Source organism: Apiospora phragmitis, assembly GCF_038363925.1.
Source record: "Apiospora phragmitis strain CBS 135458 chromosome Unknown utg000002l:1.0-5516284.0:1.0-5523493.0, whole genome shotgun sequence".
NCBI classification, from domain to species: Eukaryota; Fungi; Ascomycota; class Sordariomycetes; order Amphisphaeriales; family Apiosporaceae; genus Apiospora; species Apiospora phragmitis.
The window spans coordinates 1,059,431-1,080,324 of NW_027117400.1; the positions used below are offsets into that span (position 1 = coordinate 1,059,431).

Here is a 20,894-nt window from a genome sequence, read left to right on the forward strand (position 1 = left end):
CAGTTTAACTGCGGAGACCAAGATAGCGATAAGCCCCACTAAAAAGTTCGCTGCTCTCTGCGGTATTGATCCCGTCCATTCTGCATCCCAGCTTTGGAGGGGCGCCGTAGAGTGAGCTGCTTTTCTTGCCTCCATCCCTTCTTGCTTTGTAGCCGTCTTGTCTCTACACACCTTGTTCTCGCATATCGATAGCGACCATGAAGATCAAGGCGCTTTCTCGCTCCGTTGAGGCGTAAGTCATTGCCTGCATTGTTGCACTTGCCGACGCCCAATTACTGACTATCTATGCCTCTGCAGTTATCAGCCCGCCGGCAGCAAAAACCCCAAGGTGCCAAAGAACCTCGATCCGGCGATACATCCCTTCGAACGTGCCAGAGAGTACACCAAGGCTCTGACGGCCGTCAAAATGCAGCGCATGTTCGCCCAGCCTTTCCTGGCTCAGCTCGGAGATGGTCACGTCGATGGTGTCTATTCCATGGCCAAGGACCCCAATTCGCTCGAGCGCCTGGCCAGTGGTAGTGGTGACGGCGTGGTCAAGACCTGGGATCTCTCGAACTCATACGATAAGGCCGAGCGATGGCACACCACCGCCCACGAAAACATTGTCAAGTCTGTATGCTGGACACGCGACCAGAAGCTCCTGACATGTGGTACCGACCGCAAGATTCAACTATACGATCCTTACAACACCCCGAGCGAGAGCGCCCCTTTGTACCTGGTGGGCAGTGCTTCCTGGTCAAGTCTCTCGCACCACAGGAGTCGCAATTCGTTTGCCGCTGCAGGCGGCTCAGGGGTGTATCCATCTATGATCTGGAACGACACACGGCTGCACCGGAAATCCTGTCCTGGCCGAATGCCACCGACACTATCAATGCGGTTGCTTTCAACCAGGTCGAAACCTCTATCTTGGGCTCCTCGGCTCGGACCGATCTATCGTTTTCTATGACCTTCGGACGTCCTCGGCTATCGCCAAGACAGTCCTGACTTTTGCTTGCAATGCCATATCGTTTAACCCTATGGAAGGGATGAACTGTGCTGTTGCATCTGAGGACCACTCAGTTTATGTAAGCCAAGTCCCTATAGCTAGAAGTATGCCAGCATTGAAAACTAACGATTGCGACAGTTGTTCGATATGCGCAAAGTTGACCGGGCCCTCAATATCCTGAAGGACCACGTGGCGGCTGTGATGGATGTTGAGTTCTCCCCCGACTGGCCAGGAGCTTGTGACAGCTTCCTACGACAGTAAGATCCGGTGAATCAGATTCGCCCAAACCGCAAGCTAACAATATAACCAGACTATTCGATTGTGGAACCGAGATCAGGGTCATTCCCGCGATGTAAGGAACTTCCTTTACGTTTCTTTTTTTACTCTACCTGAACACAGCTAACCCACAGTCTACAGATCTACCATACGAAACGTATGCAACGTTGCTACTCGGCTATGTGGACACCTGATTCCAAATACATCCTTTCTGGTTCAGATGATGGAAATATTCGACTTTGGAGAGCAAATGCTTCAGCTCGTGAAGGAATCAAGAGCGCCCGTCAACGCCAGTCTGAGGAATATAACAACGCCCTGGTCGAGGAGGTACAAGCACATGCCCGAGGTCCGTCGCATTCACCGCCACAGACACATACCCAAGGTGGTCAAGAAGGCTGGCGAGATCAAGACGGATGAGCTGCAGGCTCTCAAGAGACGCGAGGAGAACGAGCGTCGCCATACCAAGAAGCAGTTCGACAGGCGCAGGAGTGAGCGTGACAAGGTCATCTTGGCAAGGAGAAATAATCAAGACAAGTGCTGTCACGTGCATTTTCGAGGAGTTAGGGAGTTTACTTGGTTCGCAAAACCAGAAAGAGATACCATCTCTGCATTAGGAACGGCGTTCTGTTTTATCCAAAAAGGTATCGCCCAGAACCCCTGGTGGTTTGGGAAAGGCTTATCGTTGCGTGGACCTTCCTGGAAACAAAAAGAAAGGGTGACGATGGAAGAGAAACTCACGCATTACGGCATATGCATTTAGTTAGTCAGGCTTTGAGTCGAACGTGCATAATTGCTGCACTTGAGCTATGTTCGTATATGCACCAAGGAGAAGACCGTGATGGCCAAATCAATGTTGCTTCTATACATTATTCAGGACCTTCATGCAAGCAACTAACAACGAGGTACCCACTTGATACTTCGTATTAACCAGCTCGCGGCCAATTGGTTTTCATTGATACCTATGTATCTAGCTCGTGGGTGCGCAGGGGTGATGGTTGAGGTAAATAGAGCCGGTATTTTATCAAGCAGCTTGATGGGCACTCCATGGCTCCCCCAGGGACACCGCAAGGGCCCTTGAGGCAGGAGACGGGCATTGCTATAGAGCTCTTGCGTCTTCTTCACTGAGGAATATCCTTCTGATCTTCTTCTTACAGGGACAACAACATCCATTCGTTTTGTAAGGCCATTTCCAACCCATACACCTTGAAGATGCGATCTACCGGCATCCTCGTGCTGGCAGGCGCTGCGTCTGTCCTGTCCATCCCATTCCACTTGCATGGCAAGCAAGCCGACATCGGGGTTATGGTCCTTCGTGGCGAACCACCTGTTGAAGACCCTCCTTTCGAGGAACCACCTGTTGAAGATAAAGTCCCTCCTGTCGAGGAAGCTGTCCCGTGGGTACCTCCGCCACCTCCCGCTGACCGATCCTGGCAGCCGGCCTATCGTCGATGCTTCACGTAAGTATTCCCTACCTATCCCATCATTCACTCACATTACTCTTTCTCTCCGTGCAAGAATGTCTACACACGACCCCCCCCCCCTTTTCTCTATAATCTCAGAATATAAGGCTAACGGTAGGGGGCCCAATCCCTGACCATAATAAAGTGACGGTGTCAATGGAGTTCGCGCGCTCGACTACGGTGGCGGCGTCGACAGACAGTACCTGACCATCGATCACTGCTTGGATGCCTGTGCCTCCCAGGGCTTCAAGCTGGCCGGTCTGGAGTACGGCAGCGAGTGCTACTGCGGCAACACCCTTCAGGGTGAAAATGCGCCTACCGTGGACGAGAGATGCGACATCCCTTGTTTTGGAAGTAAGTTGGCCCTTCTTTTACTTTTACTTTCATCCGTCAATGAAAGAGGATTTATACTTACACTGGCTGGGTACAGACAACCAGACGACCTGCGGTGGTGATGGTGCCCTTGCCCTGTATGTCAAGGACAAGTTCAAGTTCACCGCGGGCAAGCCGTTCGATGGCCTCGGGTCCGGTTTTCGATGGATATGAGCCCGTTGGCTGTTACCAGTAACATATATACACCTCTATATCTCTTTTCTTCTCGTTTCGCCCCTGTTATATCCGACCGATGTTCCCATCATCTTTTCTCTCTCCTCATTAAGTACCGCTAAGCTAACACGCGCGCCGCACCAGGGACTTCCACGCCTTCGACCGCACCCTCAAGATCGATGCCTTGCGAGGTCCCGAGTCCACCTACATTGACGCCCGAGCTGTGCATCCAGGAATGCAAAGCCAGCGACTTCCCCTTGGCCGGGCTCGAGTACGGCCGCCAGTGCTTCTGCGGCCACGACCGCTCAGGCCGGTCTAAGAAGACGGAAGACTTCTTCTGCAACCAGGGCTGTACCGGGAACGCGCAACTGTAAGTGACGAATAATCTATATGTCTTTTTTCAATGACGCGCGTGGCTCTTGCTGATCTGTCTCCGTCCATAGGTTTTGTGGAGGGAACTGGAACGTTCTCATTTATTCCAAGGGCGGCATCACTCCTGCTATTACTCCTCCCCCCTCCTCCACCACCGCCGCCACCACCCTCCCCTCCGGCCGATGAGCCCCCAGTTGAGGAAGCCCCTACACCACTGCCGCCGCCGCCGCCGCCGCCACCCCCGCCTCCGGCCGTGAGTCCCCCTGTTGAGGAAGCCCCTTCAACCCCAGAAACTTCCCCATCTGACGATGAGCCTGACGCTGGTGGCCCAGACTCTTTCAAAGAACGACGAGTACTGCTGCCTCCCAGACAAACGTCGCCATGTCTGCCCAATGTCGTCTGTTGATGATGGCTTCCACCACCGTATCCTTCTAATCACATCTTAACTCATACGGCGACCGGTGGACCGCCTTTCCTTCCCTCTGAAGCACCATTTCTTCCTTTGTGAAACAAGGAGAATGGAGGGGTTTGGGGGTGTATCAAGTTGTGTGGTAGGTGCGAGCTAGCACCAGAGTCAGCACAGCAATGTGCTAGGAAATTGTTCTTTATTTTTAATACTATAGTTTAATAGACACCATGTTTCCCTACCTTTGATGAGCTCCTACGGCCTGCCGGTAGTCAGTGGAGTAATCTTATATTCGGATTTCAGCATATAGGCCACTCACTGTACCAACGGTATACATTATTTGGATCATTTTCCTGCGAGAGTTGAGGTACTTTACTATCCTGGAACAGTCTTGACCATGAACCAGGAATGAATGTGCCATTTAAAGCAGAAAAGGAAGAGTTTCATGCAGGGGACTGAATGAATGAAACACAGAAGTACATCAATATCTTGATCCACTCCCAAAGCCGCTCACAAGTAGCTGAAAGACTTATCATATATCAGAAGGGTGTAGCTACATCGGGCGTATTTCTAACTGTTCGCTTCGTGTGTCCATGCCACTACTGGCCAAGACTTATATGGTTCACCAGCGAATCATGATCTATGAAATATGCATACAACTCAACGGTTGAACAACGAGACTCTGGAACTGACTGGTTCTGTCACACCTCACTGGTTTTCCAATACTAGCACGCCGACAGGGGGGACAAAGAGCAGAACCGAGACAGGGTACCTGAGGAGGAGATAGAACGGGAACAAAGAGTCCACCGAACATTCAGGGGCTGATCGCATGGCTACCGGCCTATATAACGAAGTCATGTATGCTTGCCATATCCAAGAGAGAAAGCAATCACACACACACACGAATACCCTGCTCATACATTTCGTATCCTCCGATACCATATCACAGCACTTCAAGACTAAGAATCTTCATCTCACTGATTACTACAACCACCCGCAAACCAAGATGTCACAACCAAGCAACAACCGCAGAAGTGCCGAGGCCGCAAAGAGATTCACTGAATCTCCAAGCCGCCACTCCTTGAGGTCGGGGAACGGGCACCACTAATTGTTCAAAGTAGAGTCAACGCTCCTCCCCCGTCCCCGTGTCGTTCCAGGAGCGCATCGCCAGCGCCGCCCGAGGTAGCAGCAATGACGATGGCGACTACGACAGCATGACAACCAATGTATCGACTCCCGAGGACAGTAGCAACACCAACACCACCCCCAACGCCAACAACGAAATAGCGCCCGCCGTAGCCTCCATGTCCCACATCGCCCAGCAGGGCGGCGGCTTCAAGGACGCCGACACAGCCCGCCGCACCCTCGACCTGGTCTCGCACCGCAGCCTGCTCTACCAGCAGCAGCTGGTCCGCACGTACCTGCGGCGCGCGCAGACGCACTCGCACGCAGCCACGTCGCCGGGCATGGCCGAGGCAGCCGCCGTGTTCGAGGCGTGGCAGAACGACACCCTGCCGGCCCTGCGGAGCCATCTGCGCTGCCGACTCGGCGGCAGCGACGACAGCCACAACAGCACCAACAACAACAACGGCGGGTTCCGGCCGCTGGTGTCCAAGGACGTGCTGGCGGCGCTGCATCCGCTGTTCGTGTCGCCTTCGTTGTTGGGCGCGGGACGCCCCCTCTGGTACATGGGCGGGGGACCGCGGCGCGGACCAGTTCATGCGGGCGTACCTGGCGTCCTCGCCGCGGGCCAAGCTCGGGAACTTGTTGATCGAATCGACGAGGGGCACGGAGGGGGAGCAGGACTGGGAGACAGTGCGGTACGGCATGCTGGACGGCATGCTGGAGGCCGGCCGGGAGACCATGGACGGCTGGGCCCGGGAGGAGCTCTGGGAGGCGGACGGGTACACGCCCGCGCTCCCGCACCTGCAGGTGCTCGCCTGGGCCTGGTCGCCTGTCCCCATGCGCACACTGCTGGAGAAGGTTAAGAAGTTCCAGACAAAGGAGTAAGGGATTATCGGCTTGGAGGTGGAAAAGGAGTGACATGGAATCAGAGGACGAGAAATAGGGGAAAACACTCAAATCACCGAGGAATAGCCCCTGAGTAGCAGACCTGTGATAGTCAACATTATAACTAGTATCAAAATCCTGACAGTCGATTTTCCTTAGAGTTGTTTCCCCGTCTCATTGTTGTTTTCTGCAGTTCTTCAAGATATCTTCATAGTACCATGTCTTCTCCCTCATTTCGACACCATGGCCTTAACCGTCTCCTCAATCGGCACCGGCTTCCTTCCCCGACCGTATCCAGCAACCGCCCCAGCGTCGGATCGTCAATCAGGCACTCGCCGTCCTCGAGGGCGTCGTAGGTCGCGGACCACCACTCGACGGCCGGGCGGTCCATGCCGCGGTCCTCGACGTAGTGGCGCTCGTGCTCCTGGCGGCCGACGATCTCCACCTCGACTTTGCCATCTTTCTTTCCCGAAATCTCGCTGCGCGCCTCCAACACCATGGCCGCGATCTCCTTCATGTCCCGGGCCCCCGCCGGCGTCGTCGACAGGTAGCACGTCTTGCCCGCCCACTCCGCGCCCGGCTGCGTGAGCACGAGCGCGTTGGCGACGCCGAGGTCGGCGATGGCGGTCCAGCAGATCTTGCCGTCCCTGCTGAGCTTGACGACGCCGCGCTCATCGTTCTTCGGATCGAAGAAATAACCCAGGTACAGGGGCCAGGACTCGTTGTAGAGGCCCTCGCGGAGCACCGTGACCTGCACCTTCTGCTCCTTCTGCAGCGAGTCCAGGTAGGCCTCGGTGCGGATGTGCGCGCGCATGACGCCCGACTTGCTCGGGTTCCCGAACGCGAGGCTGGAGTAGTAAATGTGCTTCACCCCGGCCGCGACGGAGGCGTCGATGGCGGCCTTGTGGTGGCGCTCACGGCCGGTCCCGGGCGGCGCGTCCTTGTAGTCCAGCTCGATGCGCGGGGTCGAGACGAGAAGAAGCGCTCGACGCCCTGCAGGGCCTTCTCCAGGGACGCAGCGTCCTCGAAGGTGGCCTGGCGCACCTGGACGCCCTTCGCTGCCAACTGCTGCCACTTGTCGGACCCGGGCGCTGACGAGGTGAGGGCGACGATGGAGGGGGGTGCTGCTAGCTTCTGGGAAAGGAGGGCGGAGAGGGTGGCCCCGCCCAGCTTGCCCGAAGCGCCTATGATGGCAATCGACATGTTTTCTTGGGTTTCTTTTGTTCTTGATTCTGCGCTTGTATAGTGTGTATCGTTCTTTCTTGCAATTGAGTACACTTCTTTAAACAGACTTATTAATATTTCCTTTGGAAGTGGAATATATAAGTTACGATCTTGAAATAGAACGTCAAGCACCAAGCACCTCTGTGGACGACGCTTGCTAAGCAAAACGTCATGCTTCAAAGCTTCATTCTGTGGGTCAGTCCAGTTGCTTAACGCCGAAAGTAGGGGTTGTTTCTGAGCGGCGACAACCTTGAAGATGCTTGGTAATACGGCCTTCGCCATTAAGGGGCTTCGTTGAGAGTAAAAAAGTAAACACAGTTAGAATACAATAATACAGCGAGGAAAACAATGGATTTTGGGGAATTGTGAGCCGAAAAGGGGGAACTTCTGCGCCATCTTAGGATAGTGGAGGCACTCGATCTATTACCTATACTCTATCTTCGATGTCGCATGCACTTATAAGATAAGACGTATCTGTTCGAAACGATTAGACACTGCATCATATTGGCATCCTCTTCATCGACTCCCGCAACTCCACCATAGCCTCCGAATCCAGGTACAACGCGACGTCCACCCCGCCGTCATCCACCGCCGGGTCTAGCAGAACCAAGATGCCGTCCGAGCTTGCCCATGACCGCGTGCACGTAGCTCGGCCTGCTTTTCGACTCTCCTTGATCGCCAACAGAAAACCCAAAGTCGACGTCGTAAAGCCGCGTCCGCAGCCACGACGTCACAATCACGTGGCGCGGGCCCAAGAACCCGCGCCAGAGACGCTGCGGCGCGACCTCGAACGCCGCGTCGTGCAGCAGGGCCGCCACGGCTTCGGGCGTGAACTGCCGGAGGGTCTTCCGGAGCTGTCGAGCGAGCGCGCCTGTCGTCGTAGTGGTCTTGGTGGTGGTACCGTTCGTTGATCCTTTTGATGATACAGTCTGGCTTTGGGTCTGAGAGGGCTGAGAGACGCAGACCGACGACGCGGGCGCCTTGATGTGCGTCATGAACAGGGGCGAGCCGAGGAACGTCTCGGGCAAAGGGGGCTCGACCCGCCGCCGTGCCTCGAGCGTGAAGTTGAGGAAGACCTCGTTGTCCGCCGCGAGAGCGTACGACGACGACTTGACCGAGCAACGGGCCTGCGTGACGAGACGAAAGAGGTGCGCGAGTAGCGCGTCGGAGCGCGAAATTTCACTGTTGTTTTTGTCGTCGCCATTGGTGGTCATCGCTTCTTCTTGCGCCGCTTCCACCAGGGCGCGCTCCCCGCAGCCGCGAGAGCTCGTCACCCGTGAAGTGCAGCACAGCCGACGCCGCAGGCCGGTCGAAGTCCCACGTATGCACGGGGCCGTGGTGGAAGGCGACAGCGTGGTTCCTTCGGCCATGACCTCCGGCGGCGGCATGTTGTTCCGCGTAGTGCCAACAAGATAAGGCGAGTACCCGGGCGCATCCGTATCCCACCAGCTGAAGCGGTGCATGGGCAGCGCGCGGGCCCTCGCGCAGAGCTCCGGGTCGGGCCCATTGGGCGAGTCGATGTCGCCGGCGGCCCGGGTATTCAGCCGGGGCGGATCGAAGACCGGCTCGCCAAAGAGCGACGACGTCGCATCCGATGCACTGCTGCTGCGGCAGTTCGCCGCCCACTTGTGCATGAAGACCATCATGGACTGCGCGTCGGCGACGGGATGTGCCAACCGCACCCCCACGCCGTAGCCACCGCACGCGAACAGCGTGATTTGCACGATCATGCAGGGCAGGCCCTGCCAGTCTTTGAGATTCGCCAGGGCGAGCTTGGCGGGCGACACCAAGTCCCTCTGCGAGAAAGCGTCGATATCCCACCAGACGCCGCCGCCTGAGCGCGACGACGACGGATTGTTCCTTCTCACCCGCCGATGGCACGATCGAGTCCAAGGTGTAATCACGCCACACCACACTCCACTCCACGCCCGGGTCGTCGCCGGAGTCGTCGCTACTGCCACTCCTTCCATGCGTGAGCATGCAGCGCTGGAAGCGCTTCGTGTGGTGACAACTGCCGGTGCCAAGCCGGAAGGGGGCCCAGTGTAGCTGGCCGGCCCATTGGGGAAGTCGTTCAGAGTAGTAATGAAAGACGACCGTAGACCATCTACTAACCTCTCTTCAAGACCTTTCGTGCCTGACGGGGAATCAAACAGCCATACGGCGCCCGTGTCCGTAAAGCGCGCGCAAGTCGCATTCGAGAATCGATAGCGGTACCGATATCTTCTCCTTGCTATGATCTTGAGAGGGAAAGAGCCGTATTGGGCCAGAAGGATGATTACTGCCCATGGTGAGTTATGAACGATGCTGACTAAGGGTAGCTCTTGTGGGGTCTTATGTTTGAGCAGACTCGTGCTGCAATATCCAAATGAAGATCCATCATGATCAAAGGACGGCGGCTAATTCTATTGCATATAATCGTGTGTTTATATGCGAGGTTTGAAAGATCAAGATGGCTGAGATGGAAGGGGCACAGCAAACGTGTCATAATGACCGTCATACACGTGACCACCGGATATGACCCAGAGGAGCAAACGCGACCTCGGCAATACTGGGGCTACCACCAAGAACCCATGTCACTTCCTGTAAGTACGCATAGTTTTTGCTACCCTCGTCTGGAGGTTCGATAAACCCATCGTGTGTTGTGGGATATTGTCGTTAAGAAGTTGCTTGTGAACCATATCTTATTCAGACTCCATAAACCGCATGTGGACATGACTCGTGAACCGATAGACTACTCAACGCTAACTACAATAATACAATCTAGATAGCGATAAAGAAACTCTTCTCGCCCTCCTTGGGTAGAACCCTGGCGCGCTCCATGATGGGATCCACGCACGAGAGCCGGATCCTCTCCGGGGTCGCCGGGCTCTCCAGCCGCAGCAACCCGTCGTCCTCTCCACCTCCCGCTCCGAGCTTGGCCTGGACTCCGTAGTCGGCGCGCGCCGCCTTGAGCGCATCGCGGATGGCGAAGAAGACGGAGCTGCCCATGAACAGCGGGGGCTCGCCGACGCCGCGGCTGCGCTGGATCGTCCGGAGGTTCTCCCACGTCACTCCCCTTGAGCAGGCTGACGTTGAACTGCTGCGGGATGTCCCGGAAGCCGGGGATCTTGTAGGCGCCGGGCCCCTTCGTGAACAGGTTGCCTGCATTGGGGCCGTTTCGCAGCCAGAGACTCTCCTCCATGGTGAAGAGCCCCATGCCCTGTACAAAGGCACCCTCTATCTGGCCGTAATCAATCGAAGGGTTGATTGAGCGACCGACATCCATCTTGATGTCAGCCTGCCGACAACTCCAGGTACCGGTCAGACAGTCCACCTCGACCTCTGCAGCCGCTACTCTTGGGTAGAGTAGAAGTACATCTGTCCCTTGTTTTCGCCCCAGGTATAACCGATCTCGGGCGTCTTATAGAAGCCATTCGCGCTGAGGTTGACGCGGTCAAAGTATGCAGCATGCGCGAGGTCCTTCATTTTGGCGTCTGGGCCAGTTTTTCCCTGTAGGGGCCAAGCGAGCCATCAGCTGCTCGCAGGCGTTATGAACGGCGTAGCCATTGAGATCAGATGAGGCGGAGGCGGCCGTGGCTGAGGAGTTAGCAACAGTGTTGGTGGCAGTCTCTGATATATGAATGTCCTCCATGGGAATTTGGAGGGCCTCAGCCGCGATCATGATCATCTTGGTGTGAAGACCTTGGCCCATTTCCGTCCCGCCATGAGCCACCAAAACGGACCCGTCGTGGTAAATGTGCACTAGAGCGCCGGCTTGGTTCAACCACAAGGCCGTGAACGAGATACCAAACTTGGTAGGAATCAAGGCGAGACCTCGCTTGCGCCACTTGTGCGACTTGTTGAACTCGGTAACGGCTTTGCGGCGATCTGCGTAAGCCGATTCTTCCTGGACTTGCTTGTACATCAAGGGAACATGCCAGTCCTGAATCGGCTGGTTGAAGTGCGTCTCCTCGTTAGGCTCGTAGAAGTTGATCTGGCGAAGTTCCTCGACGGGCATACCCAACCGGTCCGCGACTTCTGACATATATGACTCGGCCATAAATAAGCCCTGAGGCCCTCCAAACCACGGAATGCAGTGTTCGACATAGTGTTTGTCTTGCAAAGGCGGCCTCGAATGTGCACGTTCGGGATCATGTAGCAGCTGTCTATATGTGTCATTGCTCGCTCACAGACGGCTGGAGACAAGTCGAACGACCACCCGGCATTGTTGAAGACGTCGGCATCCAGAGCTTGGAGCTTGCCGTCCTTGTTGACACCGACCTTCCACTTGCATAGGAACGGATGTCTCTGCCCAGACATAATCATATCCTCGTCCCGATTCAGCATGCATCGAACCGGCCGTTTCGTCTTCTGTGCAGCAAGGGCGATCATCGTGCTGAGCTGAACACATCTCGTTTCCTTGCCGCCAAACCCACCCCCTAAGCGTTTTACACGGGCGACGACCTTGTTGGCCTGGACGCCAAGAATTCTCGCCGCGAATATTTGACTACAATACGATCAGAAAGAAATACTTACTCACGAATGAGCCTTGGCGATCTTACCTCTCTGTGGGGTTCTGGCTGCTGGTCCAGATTTCCATTTCGCCATCTTCTGGTTTAGGTATGCAGAGGCATGCGTTTGTTCTGAGGTAGAAGTGCTCCTGTCCGCCCATCCTGGTGACGCCAGAAAAGGTATAATCACAGTTCTTGAAGGCCTCCTCCGCGTCACCTTTCTTCAGGTAACGGTAGAATTTGTGAAAGCTCTCTTTTTCGATTGCCTCTTCCATGGTGAATATGGCCGGCAGCGTCTCATATTCAATCTTGACGGCTCTGGCGCCATCAGCTGCCCTGGCCTTCGAACTCGCCAACACGATGGCGATAGGTTGGCCGGCAGTGAAGACCTCATCTTCGGCGAAGAATAGATCGTCGAAGTTTGGTGCGCCCCATTTGTTGTCATTCGCATGATGCAGATCATTTTTGTCAACGATGTCGACCACCCCGGGGATGTCCAAGGCAGCTGTGTAGTCGCGCGAGATGATCTTCGCGTGTGGCCTTGTCGAGAAAACCAGAGCAGCGTGAAGCTCATTTTTCATTGGTGGAATGTCGTCTGTATATTGTGCCTCACCGGTGACCTGTTTTAGTGCTGCAACGTGGTTATTTGCTTTCCCGATTGTTTGCTTCGTGTACTCTGCCGTCGCCTCTCGGTCCTCCCATCCCTTTGACATCTCCCTTTCAAGCTCTTCGACTGCCTGGCTGTCACCGTGTTCGCTCTCGGCACTAAGGCCGGATAGGACATCATGATAGAATCGATAAAAGAAACTGAGCGCAAGGGATTTTCTGTAAGATGCCATGCCTCCTGGTACACCGAACTCCAGGTTGAAGTCCGATTCCAGAGCATTCATGGCACCTTCCAGAGTGTCCGGGTGTGCGAGCATCTTGTCCATCAAATACTCGTTTGTTTTCTTTGCAGCTACCGTGAACGGGGCCATGCCACCGTACACCAGGTTGCAATGCTCGACGGTTCCCTTCTCGTCAACCCTCACATGCAAGGCACCCGTAACAATGGCAATGTCGTCATCCTTACGCTTGGCCTGTTTATAAGCTCTGAAATAGTCCCCTTTCGCTTTGGTGATGGGAATTTGTATGGAAGCAATGACTGCATCAGCTTCGAGAGCTGTCCGTTGGTAGCCCTTGAAGAATGTAGACATGGGTATTTCGGTTTCTTTCTGTAAAGACTTGGCGATTAGAACAGCGTCAGCCGCCATGAACACCGGATTCAGATCGGAGATGGGGGAAGCAGTTGCCAAGTTGCCAGCCGGCGTTCCAACATTGCGAATTTGCCGGCCAGCGAAGTACTTTAGCTGCTTGTAGATAGCCTCAAATATCTGGCCCTTCGTATCCCCATAATGTTTGATGGCCTCTTGACAGATGTTCTCCAAGTCCGTAAGGATAACGTTGCCGCCAATTTCGATATGATCGTCATTGAAGCTATACTGCCTTAGCTCTGGTATATCGCCAACGAATACCGACACGGGATATTGCAGAGCCTTGAATTTGATCTCGATCTGAGTCTCAGTACTTCCGCCGATGATCTTGGCTTCAGGGTAGACACTTTTGATCTCCAAAAGTTGTTCAAGGGTCATGGGTCGATACCATCTCTTGCGCTTGCTTCCGAAAGCTAAGGGTTTGAACTCATGCTTCTTGAGCGTAGGTGGGAAGATCAACTCGGTGTCTTTGTTGTATTCGATGAAGCCAGGAGGTGTGAATCGTTTGATGGGTTGCCCGTCGTCCAGACTCTTGCTCTTGCAGCATCCACCAGAGGCTTTGGTGCCATCTCCGTTCTCCATACAGCAGCCGGACCCGCCGTTTGATGTGCTACCACCGCACGATTTCTTGGAGCTGAAGCTCTGGGCTGCATCGAGAATGGGACGGTACCCTGTACAGCGACAGAGGTTTCCGTCGAAGGCTTCTTCCACGTCATGTTCTGTCGGGTTGTCGTTGTTGCGCAACAGAGCATACAGACTCATGACGATCCCCGGAGTGCAAAATCCACACTGGCTTCCGTTACTCTTCGCCACCCGTTCCTGTGCTGGATGGGGTTTTGTGACATTTCCAATGCCCTCGATGGTGATGACATGTTTTCCATCAACGCTCGCTAGCGGCGCCAAGCAAGCGTTCACACTGGCGTGATATATCTGCTTCGTAGTCGGATTAAACTGGCTGATAACTACGGTACACGCACCACAACCTCCTTCAGCGCAGCCGCTATTGATGGTGAGGGATCATCAGTGGCGCTTTCAATGCATATGCAGGCTGTTGAGACTCACAGTTTCGTGCCGGTCAGACCTATACCGCGCAAGTACTCAAGCAGTGTAACCTCGGGGTCAATCTCGTCAAGCACGACGCGTGTACCGTTCAGAAAGAACCGGATAGTGTCGTCGTATATAGTAGTCAACTTCGGACCATCGGCGGTCAAAGGGGCCCGCTCGGGTGAAACAGCACTGGGCGCCATACTTGCAAGAAGCTGGGATCAATCAAACGAGTATCAAGTTTATCATTCCCTTCGTCAAGTCTTGTCGAGACCTACATGGCCAATACGATAGGACGAAACAAAGACCAAGATGAGGGACCAGGTGTCGTAATGATCCAAGCTAACAGCGCTTGCGGCAACAAGTAGATGGATGGACTTGAGTGTATATCTGAAGAAGTGATGATTGGAGTCACTCGGACTACTGGCTGACTGGAGGAGTAGGTGTATGTAGGGTGTTTGTCCAGATGATGACCCAGCTGACAACTAGGTTTGGTACCTACATATGTGCATGGTGGGGTGTGGCAAAGAAGCGCTTGTCGGTCTACTTGTAGTCCAGATCTTCGGGCGCTGGCTTGTGTCTGTGTCTCGGCAATTGAAGGCTCACCATTCCAGAGGCACACGCCCAGCAACAGCCAGTTCATTGTGCAGCAAATCAGCGACCACGGATAAAACATATCGGCGATAAGCCGTCTTGACCAAAATCGTTTGTCATTGATCCGAATAGCACCTATCTTGTCCCCGTTCACCTCGGTCTCTGGCGGTTTCTGATGCGGACACAGGCAGCCAAACAAACACAGGGAATGCAAGATACGAACGAATATTGAAGTTATTAGTGGTATCAATCACCTCCAGCTACCTCCTTATCATTGTAATACCCCGCAAACCCCACCAAACCATCCCCTGTGGTGGATCTTCTCTCATTCCCGAGCAAACTTCGGCCGGCTCCGCGCTCCAGGGCTGTCTGTCTTCCGCCAACTACTACCGCCACTGTTGACTGTGTAGTGAGATCCAATGGGCGTCACAAATAGGTAGTATTAAGACCTGCCAACTGCGTACTCAATCCAATACAGCAAATTGTGGCCCGATCATTAGATGCTTGAATAGAGCCGCGAGAACTTGGACTCAGTATTTCAGGATGGGATATCTTATCAGAACGCACTAGCGGCTCGTCTTGCCCGTTTAAAAATTGGGGGTCTCTTCTCTGATACAACCTTGGGATCCAAGGAATCAACCACCCATCATGTGTTCCGAAGGATGGCGCTGGACCCTATTACTAGACAGGTAACCACAGCTTTGCTGTATTTGTAGCACCTTCTTGATATATCGTTGGCAATCACGAAAGATTAGTGAGGCTTCCTCCGATGAGGGAATCTGGAGGCTCTCAATCAGTCAAGCCGAGGTAGGACAGGCTTAGTATTACGAGCATGATCCAAGCTACCACGATCCAGCGTTGCCGATGATTAAGGGTCGCATCTCTTTGAAACACTGTTCGGTAAACTTGACTAGAAGAGTCATCCGCCAAATTGAATGACTCTCGCAGTCTATGTATTGTTTTCGTCTGGAAGGTCTATGGCACAGAACGGTTTTAATCGGGTACTACTTGAATTACATATCTTCTTGTCATTTCCAGTTTGTTTCTCGTCCGCCCAAAAGTTACACGTACCTAACCCCCCAAAGTATTCAGTGCTCGAGATACACACCTCAATGTATTACCATGTTTGATGGGGGCTCAGCTGTGATACGCGCGAGCGCGAAGATTAGCTAGTTAGATGGCATTTCTTCTTCTTCCCCATCTCAGAAGACGATCTAAACTAAGATCCTGAAAGTGATGTCAAGTCATCCAAATGCGCCGCGGCCCCTGCCGGAGACTAGATAATTGTATCCTCTAGTTCTCGGACATCATGGATTACCGGTTGAAACCCTATCACGACTACTGCTGGTGTATTGAACCTGCCAGATGTGTAAGAGAAATGACATCCTCTCTCACCATCTAACTCCATCTCGCGTCCCCTGCCTGCCACTGCTGCGGTGGACAGCAAAGTCAGCGAAATCATCAGGATACAATTTTCCTGCGCATACGAGCCGGTCTCTGATTATTTTCGCAGGTATATCAACAAATGCCTCTCTCCCTCTCCGTCAATGTCTGTAACTAACACAGAGGTCATAGCCTAGTTGGCAGAGGCAACCTGACTTTACTGGTTAGTGGTCGAGTGTAATACTGCCATCATTGCAGAACCTTTGCCCATGTCGGAAGCCTGATCCAATGCCTGGGCAAGGAGTATATATTTTTTCTCATAAGTATTCTTGGAATCGCGTGTGCAGGCTCCGCAGCTGACAGACCTTGTAGCTCATGGGAGCTTAGGCGTGAGGAAGATGAGATAGATCCAGGACACAACGGCGGCCGAGGATGACATGGGTCTGTTTTCCGGGAAAATGCAAGGCGGAGGTGAGCATCAGATCCACCCCATCTTCCCAATTGCCTAGCATACCCAATAGCCTCAAGATACAGAAGGTGAGGTACATGCCGTGATACCAAGTTTTTGACTCATTGCTTCATGATTATTGGAATATGGACGCCATTGGACGCCATTGCCATACACCATGTTCACTCTTTATGCGCACGCCATGTTGTGGCAGTGCTGAAGCTCTCGTATGAAATGATGGTTGGGTAATAGTGGAAAAATGGTTGCTTCATAACAACACGGCCAATCAATACATGATCCCTCGTGGTTACTCTGCATTAGGCCTGGCTGTGTCCAGACACTGCCCTGATATGGTAAGTTCGACCAGATTACAGATATATAACCCGGGGGGCGGCTTCCTGGGCATTCTCTCTTGTTTTCGACGTATGCGCTCAGTCATGTCCATCGAAACACTCAGTGCTCCTGAGCCGCCCGAAGATGGCTTTGAGTTGTGTCGCCAACAAGCGCAACCAGGCCAGGCTCTCTCTTGTTCGGTAGCTATCGTAACACCAGCAGCAACTCCGGCTCATTCAGCTCTTCACCGAGCGTCCGCACCTGTTCAGACGCCAGGGAACAGTGTTAGCCCTAGATCCTCCATCCGTATACCCTTCTCCCAGCATCTGTCTGCTATCCCAGCGAAGTTCACACAATTATGGACATCTGTCTGGAAAGAAGGAAAGCTCCAAATCTACCGGGAAGCGATTGTGACCTCAATAGCCTTTGCAGCTTTGCTCATGGCTGGTGTGACTCTATGGCCAACCATTACTGCGGCTTCTGATGGTCGCAAATCCGAACTGCTGACAGAATGGAATACGCGCAAAGATTTCCTGTCCCATTGCGAGGAGGTAAATAGCCCGTTTATGAGTCGAGGCCTAAATATGGTTACTGACTATGCATTTCAGCACAACTGGCCGTCACCGTCCTGTGATGCAGCAAAGGATTTCCACCTGGAAGCGCCGCCCAACTTTGATCGGTCAGGATGAAAGATATATCCCACCTTAGAATGGGTAACTACTCATTCCCAATTGTACGCCGATGATACGGCTCATGTCAAAGACGTCTCTCCAAGCATGTTGGCCATACTCCTATGGTATCCTGCGTGCGCTTCTGTGTTGCTTTTCATCTCGCTGCTTCGGAACAGGGGAGTGATGCTACCATACAGAACCTGTACACTTCTCCGCGGCTTATCAAATCTCCCAAGGCGTCTGCATATCGCCTACATTAAACGCAAGCAGCCGATCGCACATAGCGACCGGTACTTTACTGGACCAACCGATCAATCGCATGCTATGGCATCTGGGCTGATACACAACAAAATCATGGCCTCCAAGAAGGGCTTCGCCGGCGACACGCAGCTCATTCCAGCGATGGGATCGACAGCACACGCCTACCCAACCTTACGGAATGGAACATACCCTCTATACTCGGTGAAGCCAAAGGAACAGGCTTTGCTGATATATGTCACAATGAGGACGGTGTCTCTGTGCCATGCCTTGACCTGCCTACTGACGAAGCCGATTCACTCCAGCCATCGAGCGCAAAGATCAACAAGCATATCTACCGCCCTATCCAGGAGCAAAAGTACCATGCTAGGGAATCAGAGTGCGCTGCCTCTCTGGGCGAGCAAGACAACTACTTTCAAGATCGACGTTTGTTCTGTACTTTCCTAGTCCTACGGCCTGCTACTGGTAAGCAAATACCCATGTTTACGTAGCTCCATCCGTGTTCAATTATTGTCTTATATCAAGTTCATATAGAACCACTATCACCTCAGCCAGTAGGGCCGTTGTGTTCATTACAATGGTCTGTCCATTGCCATACAGAACTCGCATTCCAGCCTCACTTGAGCGATGAGTTTGAGAACATTGCACCGGAATTCTTTGAGAGACCCTTGGCGGTTTATATTTTTCACAATACTGGAAATCATTTGCGATCCTTTGGGCAGCCTCCATCGCCCACAATAAAGATCTGGTCAAAGTCAGGACTATCGAGAGTGGACCCAAGTTTGCAATCATTCATGTACGGCTGTGTCAGGAGAGGATCAGTGCATCTACTTCAAGTAAGAAAATACCTACTCTTGCCTGGAATATATATACGTCCCCTTTCTAGTGGTCTGCTAACAGTCGATAGTACCGTCTAATTTCCAACTTGATACGTTCTCGAATTGCGATCGCATTAAAGAGGAGAAAGCTGGAGGCGGAGATTCGAGATGCGAAGGGAACTCTTATTTCTCGTTCATTTTTAAGCTTCTTATATCATTATATATCATGTTTTTTACTTTAATTCTAATAATATACTTTTAATATTCTAGTTTCGAACTTAGTATAGTGCCTCTCACTACGATCGCATCTGTAAGGGCGGAGATTTATAATACGGCGAGAAAACTAATTCACGAACTTGGTATTATCTATTCCGATAGCATGAGAGAGGGCAGAGACTCGGACGCAAGGTATCTCCTTAATTGCCAAATATACCACTAAGAGTGGGGACTCGCGATACTTCAGTTTATATGGTTACCTGGGCGAGTCATAGGTCCTCGACGGCGTGAACTTTCACTATCTGAAGATATCAAGTGGATATAACAGGGCTCTTTTGGTGGCTCGTCCCACTCTTAGTGGTGTATTTGGCAATCAAGGGGATAATACGTCGAAATCATGCAAGAGGCAAAAGGTGCTCCTTTAGTCCAAAGTAAGACAGTCTTTTGATTAGCAGGCGAATACAGAGCACATTCTAAATCAGTTGGGAGGTTTGGAGCGACTTTCCGTTCTAGAAAACTTTTCAAGGTCAGTCTATGTTAGGTCTTGATGACAAGTCAGCGTGTAGTGGTGGTGTTGGGGGGGGGGGGGGCTGCTCACCAACCAGTCAAGAACGGCTGATAATTCCAACGAATCAAGCAGCCAGCCATATATCTGTACGATGCAATCAAGGCTGTGTTCGGTATCCGATCCGAACATACCTCCCCTGTCCCTGTCAATCTCCTTTGGACCCCAAGATTGGAACTCCCAGCCCCGAGAGTAAGCGGCATTATCGTCCGCTGTATATCTGTGACTCGGTCTGCATATAATCGTACGAACGCCATATCAAAGGGGGCGAGGGGCTTTTGTCTCAGATCCTAAGGCTATACGGCCCCCAGAAGGCGGGGCCATCGTCCTACTCATTGATCAAGCCGCCCCCCATATATGTCAAGAGATCTTCCTCCTCTTCTTCCTCCTCTCTTCCACTCACAGCCTTAAACAGTCTGTTAGACATCTCAGTCAGCCATGCGTCTCTAATCTTGACTTGTGTTTTACCATCCCCCTTTCTAGCCATTTCTATCTTTCTCGCGTCGATATCGTGAGCAGGCGGGACCCCGTCTGAAGGTGATATAAGAAACTAGAAGAAGAGAAAAAGAGAAGCAGAGATGGCCACCGACAAGTACTTAGACTTGAGCAAGCAGCGCCATCAACCGGATCTGGAACCGTCAGCGACTCACCCGTATCATGGCATCGAAGTCCAGTCGTATCCAGCCCTGGCGTATACGCAACAACAACAGCAGCAGCAGTGGGCACACCAACAGTCTGCTTTACCAACTTCCGAAGAGAAGAATGCTCCCGCACCAGCAACCGATAAACCCCACCGTAGAATCCTCGGTCTTACAGTTCCTGTGTTCTGGGGTCTCCTGATCCTGCTCGTCTTGGTCGTCGCGGGCGCGATCGGTGGCGGCCTAGCGGCACAAGGACTTAGCAACAAGAACAACAACAACGCGGACCCGTCGGGGTCGGGGAGACCGTCGTCCAGTGTGATAATGGTAGAGACCGCATCAACACCCAATCCGTCGACCCAACCCCCCGCCAGCGGAAGCGGCACCGTGACGATGCTGCTGCCGATCGTGCAGGCGTTGGCGGTGCCCCTCGACGGCGGGTGCCCGAAGATCAACGGGACGCGGTACTCCCCGCGCGAAACCACCAACGGCACGGGCACGGCGAAGGCGACGGCGACAGGCATCACGCTGCAGGGGCAGGCCTCGGCGCAGGCCTTCGTGCAGCTGTGCAACACCAACTTCCCCGAGGGGGATGCCCAGCCGGGCGTGCGCGACATCCTCAGCTTCTACGCGCCGACCTTTGAGCAGTGCATGACATCGTGTGCCCAGTATAACCGCCAGTACCAGCGGGAGACCGGGTCGAGGGGCCAAAGTGGCATTTGGGGCGATGGGTTCTGCATGGCTGTGTCGATTGTGAAATATTGTAAGCTTCTAAACCCTTCTCCCTCCCGACCTTGGAAAGAAAACAGGAGAGAGAACTAAAGCAGAGGGAATATGGATAAGAAGAAGGACAGGAACAGGAGAAGGAAGCTTTGGAAATTATCTGTTTCGTGTCGTGTTATGT

General features: G+C 53.3%; 7 protein-coding genes across 7 annotated transcripts; 3 read left to right on the forward strand and 4 right to left on the reverse strand.

Moving 5' to 3' along the window:
• Positions 1–197: 197 nt before the first annotated feature.
• Positions 198–6,033, forward strand: PG994_001172 (uncharacterized protein; the record flags this gene model as incomplete). The annotated part of the gene is made up of 13 exons (XM_066852581.1): positions 198–232; positions 298–842; positions 892–1,064; positions 1,124–1,242; positions 1,296–1,337; positions 1,396–1,588; positions 1,644–1,837; positions 2,416–2,718; positions 2,867–3,075; positions 3,152–3,245; positions 3,443–3,637; positions 3,751–4,036; positions 5,167–6,033. 13 exons carry the CDS (start codon positions 198–200, stop codon positions 6,031–6,033), a joined length of 3,255 nt encoding a protein of 1,084 aa, XP_066720722.1.
• Positions 6,034–6,263: 230 nt separating this feature from the next.
• Positions 6,264–7,258, reverse strand: PG994_001173 (NAD(P)-binding protein; the record flags this gene model as incomplete). Its single annotated transcript, XM_066852582.1, has 2 exons — positions 6,264–7,007; positions 7,046–7,258. 2 exons carry the CDS (start codon positions 7,256–7,258, stop codon positions 6,264–6,266), a joined length of 957 nt encoding a protein of 318 aa, XP_066720723.1.
• A 602-nt stretch (positions 7,259–7,860) lies between these two features.
• PG994_001174 (transferase family protein) lies at positions 7,861–9,259 on the reverse strand (the record flags this gene model as incomplete). The annotated part of the gene is made up of 2 exons (XM_066852583.1): positions 7,861–9,113; positions 9,148–9,259. 2 exons carry the CDS (start codon positions 9,257–9,259, stop codon positions 7,861–7,863), a joined length of 1,365 nt encoding a protein of 454 aa, XP_066720724.1.
• A 780-nt stretch (positions 9,260–10,039) lies between these two features.
• Positions 10,040–10,544, reverse strand: PG994_001175 (Xanthine dehydrogenase; the record flags this gene model as incomplete). The annotated part of the gene is made up of 2 exons (XM_066852584.1): positions 10,040–10,300; positions 10,326–10,544. 2 exons carry the CDS (start codon positions 10,542–10,544, stop codon positions 10,040–10,042), a joined length of 480 nt encoding a protein of 159 aa, XP_066720725.1.
• A 65-nt stretch (positions 10,545–10,609) lies between these two features.
• On the reverse strand, positions 10,610–14,709 carry PG994_001176 (Xanthine dehydrogenase; the record flags this gene model as incomplete). The annotated part of the gene is made up of 7 exons (XM_066852585.1): positions 10,610–10,768; positions 10,815–11,424; positions 11,472–11,765; positions 11,821–14,022; positions 14,085–14,281; positions 14,345–14,497; positions 14,569–14,709. The coding sequence occupies 7 exons, from the start codon at positions 14,707–14,709 to the stop codon at positions 10,610–10,612; spliced, it is 3,756 nt and encodes a 1,251-aa protein (XP_066720726.1).
• A 2,219-nt stretch (positions 14,710–16,928) lies between these two features.
• On the forward strand, positions 16,929–18,244 carry PG994_001177 (uncharacterized protein; the record flags this gene model as incomplete). The annotated part of the gene is made up of 2 exons (XM_066852586.1): positions 16,929–17,375; positions 17,780–18,244. 2 exons carry the CDS (start codon positions 16,929–16,931, stop codon positions 18,242–18,244), a joined length of 912 nt encoding a protein of 303 aa, XP_066720727.1.
• Positions 18,245–19,930: 1,686 nt separating this feature from the next.
• PG994_001178 (uncharacterized protein) lies at positions 19,931–20,812 on the forward strand (the record flags this gene model as incomplete). The annotated part of the gene is made up of 1 exon (XM_066852587.1): positions 19,931–20,812. The coding sequence occupies one exon, from the start codon at positions 19,931–19,933 to the stop codon at positions 20,810–20,812; it is 882 nt and encodes a 293-aa protein (XP_066720728.1).
• Positions 20,813–20,894: the final 82 nt, after the last annotated feature.